At 35.3% G+C, this 22268-nt stretch overlaps 3 protein-coding genes and 1 pseudogene across 3 annotated transcripts; 1 reads left to right on the plus strand and 3 right to left on the minus strand.

The window, feature by feature from the left end:
• Nucleotides 1-2316: 2316 nt before the first annotated feature.
• LOC125201080 (uncharacterized) lies at nucleotides 2317-3621 on the minus strand (annotated as a pseudogene).
• Nucleotides 3622-4652: 1031 nt separating this feature from the next.
• Nucleotides 4653-6812, minus strand: LOC148931598 (small ribosomal subunit protein eS6-like). Its single transcript, XM_089063476.1, has 6 exons — nucleotides 6684-6812; nucleotides 6526-6590; nucleotides 5716-5773; nucleotides 5515-5623; nucleotides 5155-5427; nucleotides 4653-5069 (listed from the first exon to the last, which is right to left on the minus strand). Exons 1-6 carry the CDS (start codon nucleotides 6687-6689, stop codon nucleotides 4831-4833), a joined length of 750 nt encoding a protein of 249 aa, XP_088919602.1. The 5' UTR covers nucleotides 6690-6812; the 3' UTR covers nucleotides 4653-4830.
• A 674-nt stretch (nucleotides 6813-7486) lies between these two features.
• LOC125189719 (uncharacterized) lies at nucleotides 7487-8788 on the plus strand. The gene is made up of 2 exons (XM_089064839.1): nucleotides 7487-8084; nucleotides 8178-8788. The coding sequence occupies exons 1-2, from the start codon at nucleotides 7487-7489 to the stop codon at nucleotides 8786-8788; spliced, it is 1209 nt and encodes a 402-aa protein (XP_088920965.1).
• Nucleotides 8789-9887: 1099 nt separating this feature from the next.
• On the minus strand, nucleotides 9888-15303 carry LOC148931599 (signal transducer, putative (DUF3550/UPF0682)). The gene is made up of 9 exons (XM_089065623.1): nucleotides 14349-15303; nucleotides 13155-13361; nucleotides 12818-13060; nucleotides 12580-12646; nucleotides 12311-12502; nucleotides 12102-12193; nucleotides 11298-11480; nucleotides 11079-11212; nucleotides 9888-10575 (listed from the first exon to the last, which is right to left on the minus strand). The coding sequence occupies exons 1-9, from the start codon at nucleotides 14847-14849 to the stop codon at nucleotides 10395-10397; spliced, it is 1800 nt and encodes a 599-aa protein (XP_088921749.1). The 5' UTR covers nucleotides 14850-15303; the 3' UTR covers nucleotides 9888-10394.
• Nucleotides 15304-22268: the final 6965 nt, after the last annotated feature.

Consider the following 22268-nt stretch of genomic DNA (forward strand, 5'->3'; position numbering starts at 1 on the left):
TAGGAGTATTTTTGTTGAAATTTTCTAGTAAATTTTGATTGTTTTCAAATTAATAAACGAAAATTATATTAGTCTTACATTAGATGCATATTTATTTCAGAATAAATTGTGTTATATAATCTATTTATGATTAAAGCTACTGTATTAAATATTGATTAAAACTAAAGTGTTGTCATACCTTATTGATTACATAGTACTATACACTATCAAATATTGATTATCAATATTAATTTTTGCTATTTAATAATTTTTAAATTAAAAAAATTTATTGATATTTAAAAATTAAAATTTAAAATTTTATAAAATTAAATCTAATATTGAAATAAAGAAACAAAGTGAAGGGTGACAAAAGGGAAAAAGGATGATAAATTTGAAATAATATCAAAGTTAGTACATAGCTGAAATAATATCAGATTTAAAATGTTAAAAGTGTAAAAAGACCAAATTGCCCAAACCCCCCAAAATAATATCAAAGGGTATTTTCGTACCAAAAAAAGCCAAAAGGACCAATTTCGAGATAAACCCTTAGTCCAGGGACTACTGGCGATATTTTTAAAGTCCAGGGACTATGGGCGAGATAAACCCATAGTCCAGGGACTATTCTTGTAGTTCACTCAATTAATAATGGTGTTTTATAGTGGAGGGAACATCAAATCCACTAACTTTGCCAAAGTATTATTTGAGGTCCATCAACTATGGATTAATATCATTTAAAGTACTTTTTTACTAATTTCAAGTTTTTCTGGACAAAAATACCCCTAATATCTTAAAGGGTATAATTTTTAATAACCTTATCATATACTAATATTTATTATAAATATCTTTACAATATATTTTTGATGAATTTTCTAAATATAATTTGATTTTCAATATTATCACTTAATTTTGTGATATGCAAGTCAAATTGCTTCTTCAATTTTTTATATGAAAGAATTTTAAAATTGAATAAAGAACTTTTCTTTAATATTAAAAAATTGAATAAGGATCTTTTCTTGCATGTTACAAAATTAAGTGGTAATATTGAAGGTCAAATTATATTTAGAAAATTCATCAAAAATATATAGTAAAGATATTTATAAAAAATATGAGTATATGATAAGTTTATTAAAAATATATACCCTTAAAAATATTGAGGGTATTTTCATCCAGAAAAACTTGAAAATAGTAAAAAAGTACTTCAATTGATATTAACCCATAGTTGGTAGACCTCAAATGATATTTTCAAAGTTCATGGACCTAAAATGATACTTTGACAAAGTTTGTGGACCAAAAAAGATGTTCCCTCTTTGTTTAAATACTCAATGAGGCACAATGCACATTGATAAATTTACGATTGATTGATTGCAGATAATTTATTTTAAAGATGTAATTTGATTGATAAATTATTGTATTTAATTTAAACAGTAATGAAATTCGGAAAAGTTGGAGTTTGTTCCTTTTATGTACTATTGTGTAATAGGAGATGTATTACTCCCTCCATTCATAATTAAATGATTCCATTTAACTTAACACGGGTTTTAAGAATTATAGTGGAAAGTGCGTTGAAAAAATTAGCAGAATGTGTGTTCTATTTTTATATACTCTCTCTGTCCCATTAAATATGCAATATTTGGGAATCGTCACGAAATTTTATGCAGTGTTGTTTTGTGAGTAAATGAAGAGAGTGTAAAATAAGAGAAATGAAAAAATAGAGATAGAGTTATTTCTCTTTTTAGAAATGTTTCATTTTAATTAGGATAATCCAAAAAGGAAAACGTTTCATTTCTAATGGGATAGAGTGAGTATTAGTTATATCAAAAAAATGTAAGTGTTATAAGTTAGTGGAATATGTGGTCTATTACCAAAATAGTAAAAACTAAGGATGTAAATTAATTATAGACGGACGCAAAAGAAAATTAGTGTCAATTAATCGTGGACTGAGGAAATATAAAACTTGGAATTTAATTTTTTTTATTCTTAAATAAAATTCACATATCTATTTATTATTAGTGTATTACTATATATTTTAAGTTATGTATGCCTGAATACAAGATCTAATGATCATAGCTAATCAACTATGGATATAATAAAAGAATTCGAAAAGGACAAACAAGCAACATTTTTTTCCAGTTTCATTAACGCTTTGTTCTCAATTAATGAGATTGATAATAAGTGGGGTTATTTAGGGTCTTTTATGCCACTAAAGAATTTGTTTCCTTAATTATTTGTATTTCTCTATATATCTTTATTGACTATTTGAATTATATTATAAATTATTAGGAATATTCTTTTGGGTTTTGAGTTTGGTGTAAATGGTTGGAGTAGAATTATCATTTTTCACAAATGATCAACTAATGCATTTCGAAGTTCTAGATGTGCATTTTTATTTCTTATTGCGGCATACCGAGTCAAGTACTCTTGAAATCGAACATCTTCATTTGTCGTCATCTCAACTTCTGGTTATGGTATTGGTGTGTGTTTAGCAACTTCGATTGGATAACTCAGGTCACACTCATCTTCAACTATCATGTTATGCAAAATTATAGTAAATGTAATCATTATGTAACTCAACACTTCTTTATCCCAATACCGCATTGGTCCTGCTACAATGGAGAAACGTGATTGGAGAACACCAAATGCACGTTCTACATCTTTTCTACATGTCTCTTGCCTCAAAGCAAAATATTTTGTCTTTGGGGTACAAGGCTCTTGAATTGTTTGCACAATAGTAGACCATTTTGGGTATATTTCATTAGCTAGGTAATAACCCATATTGTATTATTTGCCTTGAATAACATAATGAGCAGGAGGAGCAATACCTTGAGTGAGATTATAGAAAAGATGAGAGGAATCTAACATATTGATGTCGTTGTTGCTGCCGGGCAATCCAAAATAAGCATGTCATATCCAAAGATCATAACCTGCCCCAGCTTCAAGGATAATTGTAGGGCTTCCACTACGACCTAAATATGAATCGCTCCACCCTGTAGGACATTTTTTCCATTTCCAATACATGCAATCTAAACTACGTAGCATTCCTGGAAATTCACGTTGCTCATCAATATATAAAAGTCTAGCAATATCATTAGTTGTCAGACTTCTCAAATATTGCGTTGAAAAAATTTCTATTATTGCACGGCAAAAACATTTTAGACTTTTGATCGCACTGCTCTCACTTATTTTAACATACTCATCACAAGCATCAGCTGGTACACCGTATGCCAATATACGAATATCAGTCCAAGCCTTCCGGTTCCATTTGGTCATTGCATGAAGTAGTCATTGTGTTCCTTAACTGCATCCACAATACGAAGGAACAATGGACGAGACATCCAGAATCTCCTACGAAACATGGTTTATTATACAATGGATTATTACCAAAAAAACCGTTGTACAATCTAGCGTGAGCACCCTCTCGGTCACGGTTGATGACAATATGCCCTGGAACTGATCCACGATATATTTGTGGACTTTGATGGTCATGAAGGTATTGAATCAACATGTTGTTGTTGTCACTTCTACGTTGCATATCCTGCATAAATTGGTTGTAAGTGTATATCATATGAGAATTTTCACCATCTTCATAAGAAGATGAGGAGCTAGACATAAAATTGGGATTCATTGTGAAGAAAAGATGAAGTTGAGTGATTGATTAATATGCCTTCAATTTATAATGATAAATGATCAAAACATGCCTTCAATTTATAATGATTTTACAAATGTACAATCTGCGTGCTTTTAATCGTAGCCACACATTGGAATATATATTTAAATCCTAGCCATCCATTCAAACTCCATAAACAAAAAAAAAAAAAAAAAAAACACAATCCGCGTGCTTTCAATCGTAGTCACTCACCGCAAAAGTAGATTTAAATCCTAGCCATCCATTCAAAATCCAGAAAAAAAAAAAGCACAATCCGCGTGCTTTCAGTCGTAGCCACTCATCGCAAAAGTAGATTTAAATCCTAGCCATCCATTCAAAATTCGGAAATAAAAAAAGCACAATCCGCGTGCTTTCAATCGTATCCACTCATCGTAAAAGTAGATTTAAATCCTAGCTATCCATTCAAAAAGTAGATTTAATTCCTAGTCATCCAATTTTATCCCTTTTTCACTTTTCTTTACATTCCAAGTCCACTAAACTTGTGATAATTAATTTTTGATTATGAAGTCCAAATTTCAATTCTTAAATTTATCTTTTTTTTCACTTTTTTTTACATTACAAGTCCAGTCAACTTGTGATATTTGATGTCAGACAAATGTAGCGTAAGCTTTGGATTTTATTGAAGCTATAGATTACTACTCCCTCCGTAGTGGTGTTTAGCGAATTTAATTATTAATAGTAAAATAAGAGAAATGATAAAGTAAGAAGGAGAAAGAGAGAATAAAGTAAGTGAATATAAATAGAGGAGATAAGAGGATAAAGTAGTAGATAAGAGAGGTTGATTATTGCCAAAAAAAGGAAACGTCTCACTTAGATTGGGACGTACCAAAAAGGAATACGTCTCACTTAGATTATGAAGGAGGGATTACATATTAAAAAACAAACTTCCTTGTAGGGAAAATATGAGATATCACACGCTAAACCAATAGTCAAGAATTCAAAACTAGCATGCCTTAGATAAGGTCCCAGAAACTTAAGAGGTCATATTAAAGTTAATACCAATAAAAAATGCTAGAAACGTATAAAAATATATTAAACTAGAGTATATTAAACAACACAAGCTTCGAAATTCTTCAGAGAAGTAAAGTAGCAAGTAGCAGAAAATACATACTTAAGCTAAGACCAGCAAAACACCAAGCCAAAAATGGCACTGACATACACGACGGATATGAGGTCCTAGAAGACAATCAAGCAGCAATAGATGGCTTCGAGGCTGTAGAGAGTTTAGACCTCCTCTTAGCCAAGCTCTCACTGCGTCTTTCCCTTTGCTCCTTCAACCTTTGAGCAAGGAGCTTTTGGTAATCAGCAGCTTCTGATTTTGCCTTGGCGATTCTCTTCTTTTTCTCAGCAATTCTGCCTCTCTTCCTCTGGAGGGTGAGTGGAGTGACCAACCTTTGAATCTTAGGAGCTTTGCTGACTTTCTTCCCTGAGTTCATAAATTAGATGTCAAATGAAATCCATATGCATCAAAAGTCATTCGAAGGATATAACATGGAAATGCTAAAACTCACCAGCTTTGGTGGTGAATTCACGACGGTATGTGTTAACATACTTCCTAACATCATCTTCCTTGTTAAGGTTGAAGAGCTTGCGGATCTTTGAAGCCCTCTTTGGACCTCTCATCCTTGGTTTCTCAGTATCAGTGAGACCAGGAAGATCATTGTCCCCCTTTTTCACAATAACCAAGTTAAGGACAGAGAGATCAGGGCTCACAATGCAGCCACGGACAGACTTCCTTCTGCGCTCACCATTTCTCCTACCATAACCACGGAAGCATGCGGTTCCTGTTCAAATAAGTGTATCTCAATTAGAATTTATGTTCCACAGATTATTATTCAATAGGGGAGCCTAATTTAAGGCATCACACGTACCACGGTGCAGCAGGAGTCTCACACGACCAGGGGTCAGGACACCCTGCTTCATCGGGAAGCCCTGCTTGTCACAACCACCCATAATCTTGAAAACATACCCTTTGAACTCCTGATTGTTTGGGTCAACATGTTAGAATTAACATAAGCCAAAAAAAGATTTTGTATCAATCAGGACCAATTAATCAACAAATAACAGCATACATCTCCAAGCGCATCTCCACTGACTTCTTGAGATATCCTCTTGTCCCAAAAAACCCGGCTGCAATTAACAGAACAAACTAGGATCAGGCACATAAATAACAACTTGGTGTATACAGCACAGCTCATATGCCACACAACTAGTCCAATTATAATTAGTAAGCATCATAAACCCTCCATGGTGACATACAAAAAAAGTAACAACCTAAGCAAGCCATTTAATTTTAAACTTTTCATAGTTCTATCTATTCAAGATATAAACTGTACAAAAAACTAAGATATGAAGAACAATGGAAGAGGCAATAGTACAATCAGCAATAGCAACAAGACTGCTCAAGAAATTCAGTGAAAAAAGGGATGCAACAATGAAATCAGGCAAGCTACTAATTTAAAAATACAGCAAGGAAGACAAAAATTAACATGGCTGACATTAAAGAGCATCACGGTTAAGAGATCTCCCGAAAATTCGCCTATATCAATCATAATATGAGATCACATCTGTAGCTAAAATTCGAAGCTAATTTGCTAAGACCGAAATGCACCAAACAATCGCAGTTTAAACAGACAAAACTGGCTGTAATTCTCGGCTTCAATATTTTGAAGACTTGATCATGTTAATTCTTATACATAGTAAATGAAATTTTCGACGGAGCTAAAAACTCAAAATATAAAATATACAGGAGCTAATTCAAGCATATCTAAAGCTAAAATAACATAAACGAATGCCTATGAAAAACGAAGTATCCAGATTCAACAATAATATGAAAGGTATGATCAAATAGGAGATTAAGCAAACGAGGAAAGAATATATACAGCTTAAGGTCATCGTCGATTTCCAGCTTCTTCTGGCATCCAGTCGTCGGATTGGCTATGTTGAACTATCAAATGAAAAATAAATCATAAATCCACATTAAGAGATGAGTAACAACTGAGCTCTTGTGTGTGTGCTGTGCGAGAGAGAGAGATTAAACCTTCATTGGCGCAAGAGGATGTGAGAATCACTACGGCCCTCTCTTCTCCAACACTAGGGTTTCGAAAACTGGGTGAAATTTTGGGACCTCTTATATATATGCACCCGAAAATAACTGTTGATTGGCCCAACAATAAAAGTATAGGCCCATCATTTGCATAAAATTAATTGGGCTACCCAATTTGGATTTTATCGAACCGAAATATCTTGATCTGGATAGGAGAGAAGAGAACTATGTCCCTCTACTCCATATTATTAACTCACTTGTCTAAAAAAAAATTAATTTTATTTTGCTATTTTTAGATATTCACGTCAATTTTAAAATTGGAAATTGTGTTTTTACTTTATTTACTTTTCCTCAGTTTCTTACGTTTTCTCCTCTCTTTCGTGCTTTACCCGCATTTTCTCTTTGTTTATCATATTTTACCAATTTCTCATTAAATCTCATGTTGTTCACTAATAAGGCCTATTTTTCAAGGACAAAGAAAGTAACATATAAGAGCATCCACAATGGATGCCCGATCGCGCGCCCGATCGGCCGAGATCGGGCTCGGGCGTGGTCGGGCATCCATTGCAGCCCTCGGTCACGCCCGAGCGCGACCGATCCCGAGCCCGATCGATCAGGCGTAAGATCGGGCGCCCATTGCAGAGGCGCGCCCGATCACGCGTTTTTGAATTTTTTTTTTTTTTTTCCTTTTTCAATTCTATAAATATACCTTAATTTCACTCATTTTTCACACAACTCTCACACATCTCTCTCAACTCTCTCTCCATTACAATATCTCTTTCACTCACTTTTCCAAAATGTTTCCCGGGGAAGATATTGGTCGGTCTATGGAACGCGCAATGTTTGCTTTCGGGAACCAGATTCTCGCCGGTATTCGTGCAATACATGAGCAAGAGCAAGCCGAACAGCAGGCCCAAGAGCAGGTCCCGAGGCCCATCCGCCGACGGACATCCGTTCGTCGAGAGCATGTCCTAGCTCATCAACGTCTGTTCGAGGACTACTTCGCCGAACATCCCCAGTGGGGAGCGCCGGTTTTTCGCCGACGGTTTAGGATGCGGCGAGAGTTGTTTCTCCAGATTGTTCACGCGTTGGAGGCGCGCGACGAGTACTTCCAGTGGCGGGAAGATGCGGCCCATAGAAAGGGTCCATCCCCGCTGACGAAGTGCACTGTTGCGCTTCGTCAGTTGGCATACGGCACTACGGCGGACATGTTCGACGAGTATCTTCATGTCGGGGATACAACTGGCCGGGAGTGTCTGGTAAATTTTTGTGCGGGCGTTATTGACGCCTTCGGCGCCACATATTTGTGCAAGCCGAATGCCCAAGACTACCAGGACCTGCTGCGGATGCACGATACGGTGCACGACTTTCCTGGAATGTTAGGGAGTATTGATTGTATGCACTGGGAGTGGAAGAATTGTCCTGCAGCGTGGAGAGGCCAATTCACCAGTGGGTATAAGGGTACCCACCCGACGATGATCCTTGAAGCAATCGTTGACCACAGTCTTTGGATTTGGCATGCTCACTTTGGCGTGGCGGGGTCCAACAACGACATCAATGTGCTGAACTCGTCCAGTCTCTTCACCGAGCAATGCAATGGCAACGGTCCGGTTATCAGCTTCACTGCCAACAGACGACAACATCATATGGGGTACTACTTAGCCGACGGCATTTACCCAAGATGGCCAGTTTTCTTGAAGACGATCTCCTGTCCAACGGGTGCGAGGAGAGAGTTTTTTGCGGCAAAGCAGGAGGCTGCACGGAAGGACGTGGAGCGAGGATTCGGTGTGCTTCAAGCGCGTTGGGGAATAGTGAAAGGCCCGGCTCGTTCCTGGTACAGGCATCATATCGCCAATGTCATGTACGCGTGCATCATCTTGCACAACATGATTATTCACGATGAAGGTCGTGCAGCTAGCCAGTGGTCCGACGATGAAGCCGCTCCGAACGCAGGTCATGCAGCCCCGCCGGTCGTTCGAGGTTTACCCTATGGACTCAGCGAGAGATTACAAGCTCAAGAGAGCATGCGCAACCAACAAGCTCATATTGATCTCATGAACAACATGATTGAAGAAGTTTGGACACGTAGTGGTCGTTGAAATTGTACCTCTTTATTGTAACTTTTTTTAAAAAAAATTAAGTAATGTATGTTTTTTGCTAGTTCTTTAATTTAGAAGTCTAATTTTGCTATTTATAATTGGTAAACATAAAAAAAATTAAAATTAAAATTGAAATGAGAAATGGATAATAGATAGGGCATACACTAGGGCTCCACCATTGCAGAAAGATGGGGCATGCAGACGTAGCAACCGCTAGGGCTCTCACTGGGACATGCACTAGGGCATCCATTGTGGATGCTCTACCCAACCAGAGTCATTAGATCTTGATCTAGATGATCTGAAATCATAGAACCATGGTTACATGATCCAACTCTCGAACACATTATTACATTGCATACTCAGCAGACAAAACTAAAAGGATTTTCACGTGCTATGTTAACATTAACGAAGATCATGTTGTTGACTCCAAAAATAGTGTTGACATTTAGGTAAAAAGCAATTGATATATACAGCCTGGTAAGATGGTATGGACTTTTTGATAAAAATTAAGCAGTTGATATATATACAGTGTGGTACAAACTAGAAGTACATAAAGTATGCACCATCTACAACCATGTGTGGTTGCAATGGAAGAACAACTGGGGTGAGACGGATTTAATCAGACGGGGACATAATATCGAGAACAAGTAGGTCTTCAAGTACCTTCAGACTTGGGAGAAGGTGTACAACTACAAGAAGTAGTCGGCAACGGAGGATCGGGCCATGACGGATAGACGAGAACAAATCGCTAGGAACTGATATTACACAACAAGTTGAAGATCAAGAATGAGGATGCAAGTGTGAGCATTGCGCCGAGTAGAAGCCGCCCAACGGGTCAAAAGGCGCCCAAGTGCAAGGGAAAGACGTCGATCACATATAAGGCACGGATGGTAACATATAAGGTTAGATAACTAAAAATCGATAGATGCACAAGTTCAGTTAGTTTGTGTGCTGATTCATGATTGGGGAAGTATCGCAAGCTTATGTTGTAGAATTTTATAATGCATGTTGACAATTCAATTCGTCAAATATTATACCATTAGAAATGAACGAGTCCTGTTTCAGTTATAAATGAAAAACTACAAAAAAAAGAGAGCAATAACCACAATTTGAAAATGTATAATGAATCATGAATATTTCAGTTCACATTGGTAATCTTACATAAGTTCCATCAACTATGCACCAAATGCTCAAATACACACCAGTTATTAGAACCCAAGTCATGGCGAGACAGGATAAAACAAATGGATATACAAAAATGGAAAACCTCAACACCTACTTCATTCTGTTTTACAAAAGTTATGAACAAATTACTCCTAATTTTTGTGATAATTTAACAAACTATAAAACTCAGAAACCCCAACTGGCTAATAAACCATCAACTCAGCCACACCGACACTATGCATGACTTTGAACAACTGCATTCACAATCATTTGGCACTGTTCGTTGCCTCGAAGAAACCAATGGCCCGAGACTATCGATCACCATTACATACTGCTCGCGTAACTTGATTGTAGGTATTCAAAGTATTTCTCCCAGGAAGTGGCAGATTATACGATTCTATCATACTCCAATATACAGTTTACTAGTCCCTTTTATAAGTAGTTAAAGGGATCTAAAGCAGTCTGTGACCTTGAGGTGATTTGCGAGTTGGGTGATTGCAGGTTGCACAGCTTTGGAGTTGGCAGATACTGAACTCGGAAGTTCAGGTATACAAATAGGCAAATATTGGTCGCCCTCCTCTCTTTTGCAAAACAGAGTAAGAACAGCGCGGCAGAATATGAATCTGGAGAAATGAAAGAACAGTACAATCACCAAGTTACGCTGTTGTATAAAGTAGTCCAAGAAAAAAATGTTTTAGATAAAAAAACGATGTCTTGGATGCCTCAAGAAGCAAATAATCAAGTTCGAGATAACAAAGTTCGAAGGCTTCCATAACATGTTCTAAAGGGGGCATGTTTCAAAGAATTGCTAAATATTCTGAACTTTGCACGTACCTCGGAGATAATGCCTAGAAAATGTTATTAATTCAGTCAAGGCATATGGTTGAAGATATATAATTATCATAGTTCAGTTTCGAAGCCACTAGAGAGACTTGGTACTAGTTCGTAGATGGCACCATTGTTAATGATGACTAAAGTAATGGGTTCAAAAGGAACTGAAAACTATTAGAATAAATTAGTTCACTTGCCAAGGCCTCTTATTGTAACTTGTCACTGACACAATTAAAACTATTATCAGAATAAACTAAGTTGATCACATGGATGGTTGGAGACAGAAACTACGTACCTCAGAATAAGCCGGCGAAGAAATGGATCAGACAAAAGTTGAGCCCAGACAAGGTCCAGATCAGTTGAAGTACAGAGAATTTGCTCCCATTTGGAGAAAGCAGCGGAGAGGATGCTTTCTGTGCTGGACATATTCTGAAAAAAAGATCATTTACCAGAATCAGCTAGATAGTAAAGGAGCCAAATTCTGAAGAGAATTACTGATCAAAAGTTCCCTGACCTTGTCATCTTCTGTTAAGTTAAAATCAACTAGTTGGCAGAAAGCCAGTAAAGGAGCAGTCAGAAAGAACGTGAACTGACTTCCATGGTGTGCTGAGTCAATACCACTCGAATTCTTGAATGATGGACTCAAAGGAGAAAGAAACAAAGCAACCGGTTCACCCCTTTCTGCTCCACGTAAAACCTGATTACCATTTTGCATGTCAGCGCCTAACAGCAAAATTGGTACTTCCAAACCAATTTTCAGAATCACCAGTGAAGGTATGAAGAACATGCTTCATTTATATTCGTAGCAATTAGTTTAGTTTGGTAAATGTTAAAGGATGTACTAAACCACAACTACTGGAAACTGCCTCTGGGCTAAGCAGAGACAGGCAGGCCTAGAACCTCAGCCAAAAGAGGCATAGGGAAATCGACAGTGTATCATACTAAAATTTTAATGCACGTAATTGGCTTGCAGGGACTTGCAAACACGAGATCATTTACTTAAAATTTCAGTTTTTGTGCCAAACATTTTGGTCCTGTTCGTTCTACATGATGTTTAACAGATGACATTACTTATATTGGAGCTACAAACATAGTATACATTAACAACAGATTAAGTAAAAAGATTTTTCTCTGGAAATTCCACGAGCACAAGTTTGTGTAAAATCTACAAAAAAATGATAAGAGAAATGGTAAGCTGATATTGCTGAATATCAACATACCAACAGTTCTGGAGCATTAAAACTTCTCTGAGATATACAGTTCATTGGTAAGTAAATACTTCAATTAAAGTCACACTACAAAGTTCTAACAAACCTGCCTTGAATGCATGGCTGTTATTACTATCTATTATCAGGAAAAGAGGCCTTCTAGTAAAAGGAATCAGATCACCAGGGAAGAGGATATTTGAACCTGTATCACAAACACAAGGTCATAAGATAAGAACATAAAACATAATTAAACTATTTTCATTGGTTATAATATCATAATGTGAAGAAGAACAAAAATAAGCAATTTTTGAAAACATACTTCCATTTCTGCTTGGACCTAACACTAAATAATCCTCATAATATAGATTTGAATGCCCCTTTGTAGTAATATGATTTTCATAAAAACCATTCCTCTGTTCACGATGGTTGCTGGCAGAGGCACTGGGCAGAGAAGATTTTCTTGTAATCTCATTATTTTCCACTTGTGAAGTACTAGAATGACCAGAATTCCCTGATATGGAAGATGATATCAGCAGGCATGATTATATCAAGCTCAGATAAGCAATCAGTAATTTAGTGATACGTAACCTGCAGCAGACAAGTATAAGAGCATAACACTATCGGTTGGAAGTTCCTCACAAATTGCTGCAATCACCTGGAAAAAGGCCACAGTCAGAATTTGAGGTGAAATGTGCTCATATAAGCTGAAACTTATGGCTTTTAAAGGGTTACAGTTTGAGTTCAAACTTTCAGTCAAGATCTAATTTCATGCACAAGCTATAACACAAAAAAAGGTAAATCATTAGGCCAGGATTATATCACTCACAGCTATCAACTGAGTCACAGATGGACGGTAGAGAACAGCTTTTTTAGGATTTGGAGGTAGATTGGGATCTGTCATTTCTGCCATCAAATTTACATCTATCAATCCTGAGGTAACTGAATGATCAGCTGGTCCACCATTCTCCCTCGGTTCAACAGGGTGCTTCTGATAGAAAGATCCACTAGGTTCCCATTCCAAAGATTGCAGCATTCTAAAAGTATCTAAAGTGAGTTCTGCAAATTTAACCTGACATGCCATATAGTGCATTGCTCAAAGTGTTATATGGTTTCAACTTCACGAATGTAACAGCCAAAAATCTGAAAAAAAAAAAATGTATTACCTCATTTTTGTGATAACTGGTCAGCAGTGCATCTCTAAACTTCAAAAGTCTCTTTGCGTGAAATCGGGCCACATACGGAAGTGAGGCTGGATATGAATCAAACATGACAGTATAGCGCAATGGCCTAGAACTGGTGCTACCTGAATCAGCTTCTGCAAACCGCAAGATTTCTTGGACCACCAACCTCCATTCTTTGAAGTTGGTACCCTATACGAGAAACTATACTGTTGGTTACACAGTTATGCAGCATAGTTTATCAATGTTCACATGAAAAGCAATACCATAGATTAGATATGCATGCAGAACTTTGAATGGTATATATGGATATCAAATTGTGTATGATTTGCTAGAGAGCTGATTAAAGAATGAAATAAAATGGACAAATGGCATGAGTAAAACCAAACTTGTTATCATGGCAAATAAATTACCTGAGACCGACATAAGACTGAGACCTTGAGGAAACGAATTTAATAATATGAACATAAACTTTGAATTTACTAAGGCCAATTGTTACTGGAGAGCCAAAGACCTTCGAGAGTGCATGCCTATTTAATAATTTCTTTCCCACTGTAACTAGAACATTTATGCACCACCATTGCCTTTATACAGTTAGACTTTATTCTGCGAAAGGAATATTGTTTACTTACAAATTATGTATTTAGAGCGTCGAAGGAGAACAAAGTGGACTAGTTATACGAATTATACAAAAGATTTTAACCACAATTATGTAGGAGTACTTATTAAGGCATTGTAGATATATCTGTACATGCTCTTAACAAATAGATAAGGTTATTTTCATCCTTGCCACTATATATAGATGTAACTTGTAAGCAGATATACCCCAAATTTTCTAGGCTTTCAACAGTTAACCATATATGTCCACAACTCAAGACAAACTAATCCATTGACTTCACCAGAAAAACATAGCATCACGATTTGCACAAAAATATCCCGGTAATAGCCAGGTGAAAAATAAAATATTAGCTAATTACAGTACTATGGAAGAATTAATGATGAACTAGCCCCACACACAGAAGAAAATCACAATTTCCAATCAAGCAAGGAAAAGATTATCCTATGGAAAACAATTGATGGTAGAAAGCGCAACACGTCTGAAAGAGATACTCAGAGACCAATTGTATCACAAATTCAGAGAAACTCGAATCTCAAAAGGAAAGAGTACCAAATAATTACCCGAAAATTAACTCTACTGTCATCGACGAGATCCTTAAACCTCTGAACAAGGAGCTTCACCATCTCGACATGATTCATAATCAAGGAGACCATCAGGAACCTGGCGTAGAACCTCAATTCCTTAAACCTAACCCCTCGATCCTTGGTCGAACCCTCGAAATACCTCCGATTGAAAATCGCCTCGTAGAATATGTAGGCTTCGAGAAGAAACCGAGCCTCGCTAGTCCTCAAATATTGGTTGAAATAGAGTTGGCCGATTCGCGAAGCGATCTCCCCAATCTCCCACCGCTGGAGGCCCGATTCCGTCAATTTAGCCCTATTTTCCTGCTGGTACTTCCACAGCCGCATATACGCCTTGAAAACCTTGTGGAAGAAGTGGCCGTACTGCGGTCCGCTCCCGCCGTAGGGATGCAGCGGCGCGTCGCGCACGCGCGCGAACTTCCGCTCCGCGTTCTCGACGAGAACGCGGAATGTCTTCGGTGCGTCTTCCTCTCTCGACATCCGAGTTAGAAAGAAATTCCTCAATTCGCTTGATTTTGTGCGACGAGCTTCACCATTTTTCTCTCTCTACTGAGCTGGTTGCGTTCGAGTCAACTGGAGGAAAATTGGAGAAACATATGCCTACGTGGAAATATAGAAATTGTAGAGAGAGAGAGAGAAGAGAGTGAGCTGGTAAATGGAGGAGTCAGGCAGTCAGGTCGGGTCAAAATATTCGGTTTCTGTTTTTCCTCCTTTTTTCCCCCTTTTCTAATTGTTGCTGTGTCTCTCGTTTTTGATCTGAATTTTGTTAAGATTAGCTCCGGTGCGGTGGCGGAATAATGAGATTAGATAGGATTATGCCGCAAGGGGATGGTGGTGAGTGGTGGTGGAGGAATCTAGGTGGACAGTTGTTTACTGGTGTGACGGTGAGAGGAGTCAGGACTGTCTTTTGTGTATGAATGTTATGTGTGTGTGTGTGTGAGAGAGAGAGAGATGCAAATTTAAGGCGTTAGTTGATTTTATTATATTTAAAATTTAAGAGCATCCACGCCCCATTGCTACATTGATTTTGTTATCTTTTCATTTTAGGCTTTCTTATAAATGAAATTGGAAAATGGAATGAAAATCTAACTAAATTATTCAAATTGGGTATGTAAGTTCAATCCGTTAGTTGAGTTATACTCGATACCCATTATAGCATTGACAATAGAAAGATAAAAGAGAAGTATAGAGTTAGAATGAAGGGAGGGATATGGAAGTATATATAGGAGGTTTAAAATAACTTAAAAATTATTTTGATAGGACTGATTATTAGAGTTTAGATCGGCCCTATCGCTGCAATGATGGACCGATCATGGCCCTATGGAGATCAGCCATGCCGTTGGACGGCCCATTGGGGTGAGTTGAGATGGGCCAATGATAGGCCCCTTTTCCAAATGGGGGCTGATCTCGAGGCCGATCATGGCCTCGGGAGATCGCCCCCCATTGCTAATGCTCTTAGTTAAAAAAGAGTAAACTATCTTGAACTCGATATCCAATTTTGTGGGAATCGAATACTTGATACCGGATGATTTTAATAGATATGATATGTAACACATGGGGCAAGAGTAGAGAGTGATGTCAATGTCGAGACATGGACAAGGTGCGGCTCCTACATCTGAAGCGGAGGGGGCCATGAGTGAACCTAAGCACACCCGAAAGAGAGGGATTTCAAGGATATGTAGTATGAGACTACACATTCAAGGAGTATTTAACATATTTGATAAGTGCTACTCATATCAACAAGATGCATCTTCTTTTATGACGCCCATCGCATAAGAATTCCAAAGTTAAGCGTGCTTAGTTTGGGAAATTGTGAGATGGGTGAACCTATGGGAAACTGATGTATATGAGGCGTGTGAGTGTGGACAAAGCATGGTGGGAAGACATATGTTGATATGCAAAGACTCCTCTCAGTTTGGGAGTCGAGTCATTACATGTGATATTTATATTTGAATAGAGTGTGTAAGAAGCATTGGTGCAACTAGTTCAATGCTATTAGAGGCTTCGAGATTGAACTCGGGTTCCAACTTTTGATCGTTCGCAATAGGGCCACCCCTTTCACTGTTGGCCACTAGCACAACATAAGGCGGGGTGGCACAACAATTTCGTTACTGAAATTTGGCCTTATTTCCATGTTACCGGTTGTCGCATTTCTATTTTCTTTTCATAATAATTTAATTTAATTTAATAATTAATTTTTTTCCAATTAGTCCATGTTTCTAATTAGTTTTTTCAGTTTTTTAGAATAATTTTACCTTATATGCTCCCTCACGTACCACATCCATACACAATTGGTCCTTCGTGAATTTGAATAAGAAGATTCATGACTGTCATTGTATGTAAGTGGTGTTGATTGTATCCACTAAGCAATAAAGATTTGTCCAACTGCATAGAGAGTCGCTTACACTGGCGGCTACAAGGTTCAATATCTGACCATCATCTCTGAAGTTGGTGCCAAACATTATAGAGAGTCTTTACATTCTTTGGCACGTGCGAATCGAATAACAATATCAATGGCCTCACCTATATCAATGTCATCATCTGAAGTTTTAATTTGTTCCTTATGGATAGGGATAGGTCAGTACAGTATATCGTACCTGAAATGTCATAGCGTATACCGTACTAAAATTCTGATATCAGTAAATCCATACCTCTACTTACCAAAACTTGGGGTATGTCACAGTATGACCAATTTCAATATAAATATCTTACAATATTTCTATTATATTATAAATATATAGTAATAATATTTGAATAATATGTCAATGCTTATATACCAAATTTTTTATATCAATATCTTACAATATTTCCGTTATATAAATATATAGTAATAATACTTGTATAAATATGTCATTACTCAAAATAATTTGAATCATTTCATTTAAAATTTCAGATTGATTGCCAACTATTTTGTTCAATTATGGGACATATAGGTGGCTACCTATAACACTATAGTATATCTGTAAAGGGAATGTAACAGACCTCTTGATTAAGATACAATTATTATGACATTAAATAATTAAAATGGTTACCTGCCTCCTACATTACCACTGCGTTTGTCCGTTTACACAACCAACATCAAATATAAACCATAAAATATTACTAGTATAATATATTGATCAATATATTGTCACGCATTCATTCAACTATGACATTAACATCTCAATTAGTACTTTTTAGACTAGTAGCAGTAGTATATAATTAGTTGGAATAGTGAATAACATTATGGTGCAATTTACTCTCATTTCCATTTTCCAGTGATTTCCGGGTTCTGATGGTCATTTAATTATAGTATTAAATTTAGATTTATGGGGAAACAAATTAAAACCAAATGCGAATATATGTTTAATTCATTGTTTTTGGCATTTAGGTATTACGTCGCATATATGCATGAGGATTACAGCTATCACTGTTTGTCATCAGAACAAGATTGCCCCCTTTCTTGGGCAAATATTGGATATAATATAATTAAGCAAAGTTTGTTTTTCGTAGTGGCTTGCTTAAATAACCTTGGGTGTCCAACTCCGAACAAACCATTTCTTAAGGAACAAGTTTTACTAATAATCTAACATTTATATTTAGATATTACATTTTAATTATTTGAGATTAAATTTTAATTATAAGTAGTAAGTACAACACTCTGGAGTATTATTTACTTACTCCTTCCATCCCAAAAGTTTGTCACGTTTTTTCGTTTTAGTTCGTCCCATAAAATTTATCACATTTCACTTGTTACCATTTTTTATAGTGGAACTCATATTCCACTAACTTACTCTCATTTACATTTTTTATAAAACTAATACTCTATTTAAAAACATGACACACATTGCACTAACTTTTTCAATTCATTACAATTTTTTAAAATTTATATCCATTTAAATGTGATAAAATTTCAAAGACCAGAAAGTATTTGTTATAGTAAAGAGAATCAATGCACTAAAATTACAGGATAATTACATAATGACCACACATGACCGAGTCACCTTCACCATACCATACTCTTTTATTGTTAATACACACCCATATTAGATATATACTAAAAATGTCATTTTTGTTCATGGATTTCCATCCTTAGATGAGTTATCATCCCTACCAAACATGGCCTATATCGATGGTTAAGTCAGAATAAATTATTGGTAGAAATCGAGATTTCTGAATTTCAAGTTTGACATGTCAATTTTTCTATAATTTGGTTAACTGATTCTTTTACTTTATATTTTAATATATTGAAAGAAAAAAATTACTAATTAAGGTCATTTTCAGAATTATGTTGAAACCATAGGAGAATATAAAATGAATAGTAATTGAGGAATCAAAACCAAATAATTTAACATAGAATACCTTCTCACTACTATTATAAGATGCCAAGACACAATATTTTCGATGGTTGACTTTTAGAGTAAAATAATGAAGATTGGTATATTAGTGGGATATAGATGTCAAGTCTCCATCCATTTGATTATTCAGAATTACACCCGTGTCACTTGGCACAATAATTCTCAACTTTTCGATGGTTCCACGATTTTATTTTTTGTAATTTTTTATTTGGAATATATGCATCATGCATGGCCGTAATTAGATATTTCTGTTCCTTTTCATATAATCTTAAATGAATTTCAAACATGTATCGTGACTATATCTCTGGTTTCTTTATTTAGTATTTAGAATTTTAAATAGGGTTCACTTTTAAAATATGATAAATCACTTCCATCTATTTTTTACTGGATCACCCATCAAAATTTGATAGTAAATCATTTCCATCTATAAAAAAATAGTTTATTTATTTATTTATTTTGGTTCGTCCACAAAAATTAGATTCTATATATACTTACGAAAAATTTTTAATAACTTTTTCTTTCTATCTCTATTAAATTTATCAATTTTGCATTAAAATTTATGAGACCCAGTATCAAAACTCTTTTTAATAAACTTAGGTAGTAAATAAATGTAAAAATTTTACTTATATTTATAGTGTTGTGTTTTACTGAAAAAAACCCCTTATATGCTATCTAAGACCGCATCTGGGTCGCTAGATCTAGACTGCAGATGGTTAAAAGGAATCTAGAAGCGGAATTAGTGTACTAATCCATAAGGTGTATGTTATTGGACATAAAATTTTATCGTCTTTTGCTTGCGTGATTTGAGCTCAAATCCTTAAAAAAATGATAATGCGAACTCGTGTGCTTGGGGTGTTGTCCCTCATATTGAATATTTTATTCATTTAATAAAATTTATTTATTTTTAATAAAATAATGATTGTGAGGAACAGCACGGGACCCGTGCTGTGCATCCCTCCACAGCAGAGGATCCCAGCCCGTTTGACATCGAGTGCCACACCGACTCCAGTTCCCACAAATCAATTGGAGGCCAAGGATGGAACGGATGCAACTACAACATGGGGGCTGAGTGAGATCACGGGAGAAGGAATCAACCATGAAATCCAAGCTAGAGGTGGGAGTCTAGGACTTGACCACCCGATCAGGGGAAAGATGTCCGGGAAAAGAAGGTTTTACCCGACCGGGTGGCAAACATGCATTTAGCCACCCGATCGAGTGGCGTGTACATGCAAGGGAACGGCACAGAGTTATACCTAGCCGGCTAGCCGAGTGACTCGGTGTCCACTAGCCACTCGATCAGGTCGTGTCATGTAGAATCACGAGTTTTAGTGTTTTAAGCCCAACTTTTGTCTCTTTTATTCTTTATTTCCCTTTTAAGTTTAATTAGACATATGATGATTACTTTAGCTAACACTTGATTAATACTAAGCCCTGTTTTCTATCCACGGTCAAGGAAGAAAGTCTCTAATCATTTACATTTTTATGATTGTTTAACTCAATTTCCAATTACTTAGGTACATATATGCAACTTGATTTAGAAATGCTATCTTGTGGAACCAATGTAAAGTGATTTTATTGGTGAATGTTGTCTTGAACTATCTTCATCTTTGAGAGTCCATATAGGTCATATATGTCTCTTACTTTATTCACTTCTTAATTCCTTTTCTTCTCTTCTTTTTTCTAAAATATAACTTTTTGTAAGTTAAAATATATTCATTGGTTGATAGTTGGACATAGGAAAAGTCTTAGACAAACATAACTATGGATCTAAGCATGGAGATTCAGATCAATAGGTATTCCTCGATTCAGCTTGTATTACAATTTTATTTATTTTATTTGTAATTTTGGTATGGCATTTTTGTGCAATTTCCTATTCAGTTTGGAGTTATATTTACGTACGTCCTACAAATGTTTCTATACACAGATACGAGTCAAAGAATAAAATAAAAATAATATTTCATCCCTCCCAAAATAAGTTAAGATATGTCCAAAATACATCACACTGAGGACGTTATTACATGATCCTTCGAATACAAATAAAGAAAAAGAAAAAATTTAACGGATTATACATTTGTTTATTGAAATTTAAATTTTACATATCAAATGCCCCCATTTTCTTTATATGAATGAATCAATGTCAAATAAATTGAAATGTAGCTTGAAATGTCGATTATTTTTACTTATATCAATAATTAATTGAATATACGTCGAATTGAATTTTATATAAATGAATTAATCCTGAATCAGTGAATATATATTGAATTATATTATAGTATTAAATAGCTTCAAAGTAATATAAGATTAAAATTAATTAGAACGCATATTATTAAAATATTAAATAATTATAAAAATTTAAATAGTACTTTTTAAGAATTATTGGATGATTAGCTAAATTAATTGTAAAATAGATCACTTAGATTTGTTTTTTTTTTCTAATTTAAAATTCAAATTTAATTTATAATCTTTAACTTAAAGTAGATAGAGGCCAAAAAAGTCCACACACAACTTGCTATCAGTTTTGAAATTAACTAAAAATAGAAATAGTACAAAATTACTAATTAAGCTCAGTTATAGACAAAATATTATGTTCAAAATTATTTCTTTAAATAATTAAAGAAAATTAATAGACATATAATATTATTTTCTTTTTTCTTTATTAGGATCTCAAACAATATATTTTAGTCCAAAACTTTCGTTAAAACTTGTGGTGACCTTAAGGTTCAAACCCTGCCACCTTGAGGTGATGGACTCATTAAATCCCGATACTCCATGATATAATACCAAAAAAAAAAAAAAAATCAACTATGTAGGTTTGGTTTATATCGACATTTATATAGATATGATTGATTTTTCATAATTCTAGGATTGGTTGTTAATTGATTATCTATGTCTAAAAAAACATAAAGACATATTAGTCCAGACATAAAATAAAAACAATGAGAAAAACTAAAGTCGGATACAATAACATCAACTTAAAAAATATATGACTTATTGATATGCATATGCTATAAAGATATTATGTTAAATAATTTTTTTTAATGTGCGTTACAACTTTATTGCGACGAAATAGTCGATTTTTCTCGTAATTTTACTTGAAACTTAAATGAAATTCTGGCATATCGTGGCAAGGGTAAGGAATGTAAATCTTGACTTTAACGTGAGATTTGTGTCTTTCTTTGCTTTCCCAAATTTCAGTGGAAGTCATTTTCTTAATTTCTTTTGCTTTATTAGGTGAAAATTGTGTCCACTTATCTCTTTCCTTTAACTTGAACTTCGACAATTTTTTTTTTCTTCTAAAATTTGCACGTTATATTCTACAGGAGACCCGCAAATTAGTGAGTAATGAAATTATTATAAATAAATAAAAATACGCGCAAATAACTAATGTTAAAGTGCTCCACCATCCCCAAAACAAAAAGAAAAAACTACTAGAAAAAAGCATTTGCTCCAATAAAGTGTAAGGTTAACTTGTATGTCAATGAGTTGACAATTATTTACTTATTTCTTTTATGGAATGTGAATTAATGAAAATCACTTCCTTCAGCGTGATTTACTTGCAGCA

This window comes from Salvia hispanica, chromosome 2 (assembly GCF_029641045.1).
Source record: "Salvia hispanica isolate PSC_SH4W2 chromosome 2, Shi_PSC_v1, whole genome shotgun sequence".
Taxonomy (NCBI): domain Eukaryota; kingdom Viridiplantae; phylum Streptophyta; class Magnoliopsida; order Lamiales; family Lamiaceae; genus Salvia; species Salvia hispanica.

What these genes read in the sequence shown, in the direction of transcription:
- LOC125189719 (XM_089064839.1), top strand. Translation starts at nt 7,487, where the DNA reads ATGTTTCCCGGGGAAGATATTGGTCGGTCTATGGAACGCGCAATGTTT. An exon ending in AATGTTAGGGAGTATTGATT is followed by an intron (nt 8,085 to 8,177) that starts GTATGCACTGGG and finishes TGATCCTTGAAG; the next exon opens with CAATCGTTGACCACAGTCTT.
- LOC148931599 (XM_089065623.1), bottom strand. Translation starts at nt 14,849, where the DNA reads ATGTCGAGAGAGGAAGACGCACCGAAGACATTCCGCGTTCTCGTCGAG. An exon ending in ACAGTAGAGTTAATTTTCGG is followed by an intron (nt 13,362 to 14,348) that starts GTAATTATTTGG and finishes TTTCTCGTATAG; the next exon opens with GGTACCAACTTCAAAGAATG. An exon ending in AGGTCCAAGCAGAAATGGAA is followed by an intron (nt 12,194 to 12,310) that starts GTATGTTTTCAA and finishes TTTGTGATACAG; the next exon opens with GTTCAAATATCCTCTTCCCT.
- LOC148931598 (XM_089063476.1), bottom strand. An exon ending in GAGACTCCTGCTGCACCGTG is followed by an intron (nt 5,428 to 5,514) that starts GTACGTGTGATG and finishes TTATTTGAACAG; the next exon opens with GAACCGCATGCTTCCGTGGT. An exon ending in TGAATTCACCACCAAAGCTG is followed by an intron (nt 5,070 to 5,154) that starts GTGAGTTTTAGC and finishes TTATGAACTCAG; the next exon opens with GGAAGAAAGTCAGCAAAGCT.